At 31.8% G+C, this 4,902-nt stretch overlaps 1 protein-coding gene across 1 annotated transcript; it reads left to right on the top strand.

Annotated features, from left to right (window-relative positions):
- Nucleotides 1–410: 410 nt before the first annotated feature.
- Nucleotides 411–1,902, top strand: LOC133283914 (B3 domain-containing transcription factor VRN1-like). The gene is made up of 4 exons (XM_061480841.1): nt 411–954; nt 1,149–1,232; nt 1,385–1,494; nt 1,654–1,902. Exons 1-4 carry the CDS (start codon nt 411–413, stop codon nt 1,900–1,902), a joined length of 987 nt encoding a protein of 328 aa, XP_061336825.1.
- The last annotated feature ends 3,000 nt before the right edge of the window (nt 1,903–4,902 follow it).

Genomic DNA, 4,902 nt, shown 5'->3' with positions numbered 1-4,902 from the left:
AAAGACAATTGAATGGGCTTGAAATGCTACACATTGAAATGGTTAATAATTAAATGGACAAAACGAAGTTGACCCAATTAAATGTCGTGGGAATTCAAAATTTTGACCAGTGTCTCGTGAAGGTATAATAAAATTTTATTATTTGACTCATCACACATCATAAAATCTACTGGTTGTTGCCCTGAGCAAACACACAAAATGAGTAAGCACCCTCACCCCACTCCAATCCTTTTCTTCAAGATTATTCCTGGAACAAGTCTTCAAGAAGGAAAGCTTGTAAACGTTCTTTCCTTCTTCTCCTTTTTCTCTCCGTGTATTTTCATTTGTTTTATTATGTTTTTGTTTTTGAATTTTTATTGTCAGGTACATTTGAATTTCTCTGTTATATATGCCTGTGAATTTCATTATGCATGCTAACAGAAAGTTCTTTGCAGAAGATCCCAAACAATTTCATTAGGAAATATGGTGGTGACATGTCAAACCCAATGTTTCTTAAGCCTCCAGATGGCACTGAATGGGAAGTATTTTGGACTAAACATGATGGTGTTACTTGGCTTCAAAGGGGTTGGATAGCATTTGCCACATATTACTCCCTGGATCATGGTCATTTGGTGTTGTTTGAATACAAGCAAACTTGTAATTTTGAGGTACACATATTTGACAAGAGTACCCTTGAAATAGATTATCCTTTGCATGTCCCTCAAGATGCACAGGACAACCTTGACCAGATGAGTGATGATGACTCGATTAAAATTTTGGATGAGATACCACCATGCCATAAGACTAGAGAAAAATCACCAATGTCTTCTCCTCAACCACGTAAAAAATCAAGAACTGACACAAGTGGAGATGTTATGAGAAGATCCACAGAGCAAAACTTGCCCCAGCAAGTCCAAACTGAAGGCACAAACTTTGAGAAGTCTAAATTTGCATCTGTAAAGAAAGAATCGGATGGTATGTATCTCATGATTGGATTATCCTTTTCATTTTATTTCATGTATTTCATGGGTTTCTGTGCTCAAACTTTCTTAACATACCCTTGTTCAAGAAACTTTAAACCAAGTCACAGTTAAATTCTAAGTTGGTCTTCCTTTCAAAGTATTGTTTTGTTTGATCTGCACAGTGATGGTTGTAATTTTCTTCCTTAGAATCAGTTCAAAGAGAGGGAATCAATTGGCTAGATTCTCAGAGAGTCGTGGATGTGGAAAATAAAACTGTTGTTACTAGAAAAGGTAAATTTTAAACATCAATGCTGTGTGAACAAGTGGTGGTTATTACTCCTTATGAAAAGCTAAGGTTGAATAAAGTAAAAATGCAAATATAGATATTTTAAAATTGTGCAGAGTGAATCCTTAAACTAATTGGTTTTGTTGCCATGCCACAGGTGAGAAGGCAACTCACTGCCCCTTCACAAACGAAGCACTGAAAGAAGCTAATAAATTTGCCTCAGAAAATCCCTTTTTCACATTCAATATTAAGGCGGGACTTAGACCGGTGAGGTTAAGTTAAGCACTGATCAAATTAAATACATATATATCTGTATGGAAAATTTATACCAAGCAAGCAGCAAGCTTGTAGTTATTGTTATACTTACATTAACTGTTAGGTTAGGCTGTGATCTTATCATGGTGATGAAAATATAACTTGATGCAGCATGTACCAAGGGCCTTCATCAGAGAGTACTTGAATAACAAGAGACAGATTGTGAAGTTACAATTTGGAAAGAAATTGTGGCCTGTAAAGTTGCTCTGCTATCGACACAACTCTTCAGCTATGTTTTCTAGTGGTTGGTCCCAATTTGCAAGAGAAAGTGAATTGTTAGGTGGAGATGTTTGTGTCTTTGAGCTTATCAACAGAGAAGATGCAGTGATTGATGTTCATATTTTTAGAGGCCAAGGTTAGTATTTATTATTTTTAGAATATTTTTCAAAATTAGTTCAGAAAATGAAATCTCAAAATTAAGATGAAAAAACAAATGTGAGAGTATAAGATAACTATCAAAATTTTATTTTTCTTCTTAAATTCCTCTACTGGTTAATTGATTAATTGATTAATCAGTCTAAGGGATCACTTGGCCGGTAAAGCTTTTCAGATTAAGTTTTTAACATTAACTTTGAGATTGATGACAAAGCAAGATACTTACACCTTATCATAGGAATAAAAAACAAACAAACGGAGCTAATCCTTAAACTAGATGGTTTTGTTGTCAATGCACAGGTGTTAAGTCAACTCGAAGATCTTCACCGTTGATTACTCCCCGCCCCTTCACAAATGGAGTTATGAAAGAAGAAAATAAATTTGCCTCAAAAAATCCCTCTTTCGCAATCAATATATAACACCAAGATATCTAGATCGACAAAGACGGGTAAGGTTTAACACCAAATTATATATATTTAGTTAGATTATTTTACACTGGTATAAATTGTATTTTTTATCTTGGTTATTATCTGATTTATATTTAACGACTCTAATTTTGTAATCACGTAAATTATTAGATATAAGCATATTAATGACAAATATTGAGTGTAAAACTTTTTGTATTGGTATAAGATTAACATGCCAAGATACCAACTTAATAGTTTCATACAACATTTTGATTCCTAATGAATTTAGACCGTATGGCTCAATTATTTTCATATATATGATGTGCGGAAACTTCGTATAACATGATGCAGCCTGTACCACTTGCCTTCCTCGAAGAGTACTTCAAGAACAAGATGCAGAATGTGATGTTACAATTTGAAAACAAATTATGTCCAGTAAAGTTGCTCTGTTATCCACACAAGAATTATGATATATTGTCTAGTGGTTGATCCCTATTTGCATTAGAAATTGAATTGGTAGGTGGACAGCTAGCTTTGTGTCTTTGAGCTCATCAACTGAGAAGATGTTGTGCTTAATGTTCATATTTTCAGAGGCCATTGTTAGGCAATACAATTGGAGCTGTTTGCATTTGTTACCTTAACTCTTTAGCTCTTAAAAGAAGTATCATTCCTCTCGAATGCAATGGATTATGATTAGGAATGTTATTTTTGAATAAATTAAAAATATATTTGGTTAGCATTTATTATTTTAAGGACACTTATTCGAGTAAAGCCCATTTACCCGAGTAAGCATGATGAGCTTACTTCAGTGAATGTCAAGGAAGTTAAAAAATGAAGCTTAGAGGGAATGATGATCACTCAATTAGAGGAATCATTTCTAGTTTGCAAGGGAACCCCAATAAATAACCAAAACACTTCAACGCTTGTAAATGGTTGCTAAGGATAAAGGGTTTTAACTTCCTTAATCTAAGTTAGCATAACAAATCAAGACTTTGATTACGTTGAAGGCTGAATTTCTATATAATTTCGTTGTCTTTAGACTCGAAAGACTTCATTGTTAATTTAATTAAATCGCTTGGGCAGTCATGTGACTCATGTCAAAAGCTCCGTAACTAGAGTTGTGTTAACATGTATTAAAAAAAGAGAGTTTTGTTTTAAAAAAAATTCGATTTTCATGGTGTCTAGTTTCTGAATTTGGAGTCTTAGAATTTTTAGAAAAAAGGGGTTGGTCCCAGTTTTTAAAAGATCCAAGACCGCATAAAATTCGTACTTCCTTCTTTGTTAGGTTTGTATGGGATGTTTCGTAAAATTTACATCTCTTTCATTTCTTGTCAAAAATTGGCCTATAAGATATCTCTTTCATTTTATGGGATGTCTAGTATCCGAATCTTAGAATTTGAGGATATTAGCTACACTCCCTGTTTCTAATTGCTCATATACATTGCCAGTTTTTTATTCTCTGTTCATCGTCGAAAATTGACAATTATAATATTTTAATGTTGTGCTTGTGGCTGATTGATAAATTATTGTTAGATATTTATGTATTAACCTATATTAATGTTAGTTATAAAAAGAGGTTTAGGCGAGTCCTCTTGAATAGCATCAACTATTGTAGAGTATCGGCGTTAATGCTGCTGGGTATCTTTCCGCTTGTTATATATAATCATTTTAACCCAAAATCTGAAGATATTACACGATTTATATTATTTTTTAACACATTCTTTCACGCATGAGTTTTTTAGGCTTAAAATGTGATATTACACAGGCACAATTTTTTATTCTATTTTATATTACCTTGTGCTTATTTAATTCCACTTGAAAATGGGGTAACGGTGAGGATTGAATTCGTGACGTTATGGTCACTGATACCATGTACATAATCACTTCAACACAAAATCTTAAAATGTTGAATGATGAACTTTTTAATGATTTATATTTTTCTCTAAGAACATATATCAATATTATTACACCTTAAAGAATAAGGAACCAGGTCGACACAGGGTATCACACTTTATTTTCCAAATTTATTTATTTTAAAGGTAGAAAGTAAGTACTTATCCTTATTTTTATGGGAAAGTATCGCACTCATCCTTATCCTATGAATGAAAAATAAACATTAGAATTAATAATGTCAAAATATTTATTTAAAACACTTATATTAAATATGAGAAATAATATTTTTTAATATACTCAACGATTCATCAATTACATGACTTGTTCGGTTTGAGCACCGATACCGACACGTGACACAACACAACACTATACGACAATCTGATATGTCAATTTTAAAAAAGTTTAAATTTTGGTATCTTAAGACATGTTTTAATATTAAATAATATTTTTAATATATATAGTGTATATTACATTTCATATTCAATAACTCAAAAAAAAACTATATTCTTCAATTGAACAAAAAAAAATTCAAAAAAAAAATCATTTCTATAATTCCATTACATTAATAGAAAGGAAAAAATAATAGAATATCCATAGAAAACTATAAATTATATAGACTATGTTACCATTAAAGTATAATTATTTTCATTTAGGGAAATATTACTCTCATTTTACATGAGGTAGT

Source organism: Gastrolobium bilobum, unplaced genomic scaffold (assembly GCF_033153095.1).
Source record: "Gastrolobium bilobum isolate Gb01-03AN ecotype WA unplaced genomic scaffold, APGP_CSIRO_Gbil_v1 utg39885, whole genome shotgun sequence".
NCBI lineage: Eukaryota > Viridiplantae > Streptophyta > Magnoliopsida > Fabales > Fabaceae > Gastrolobium > Gastrolobium bilobum.
Note: the sequence above shows the minus strand (reverse complement) of the source record. Positions and strands in the feature narration are given on the sequence as shown.

What these genes read in the sequence shown, in the direction of transcription:
- LOC133283914 (XM_061480841.1), top strand. Translation starts at nt 411, where the DNA reads ATGCTAACAGAAAGTTCTTTGCAGAAGATCCCAAACAATTTCATTAGG. An exon ending in AACTGTTGTTACTAGAAAAG is followed by an intron (nt 1,233 to 1,384) that starts GTAAATTTTAAA and finishes GCCATGCCACAG; the next exon opens with GTGAGAAGGCAACTCACTGC. An exon ending in TTAAGGCGGGACTTAGACCG is followed by an intron (nt 1,495 to 1,653) that starts GTGAGGTTAAGT and finishes AACTTGATGCAG; the next exon opens with CATGTACCAAGGGCCTTCAT.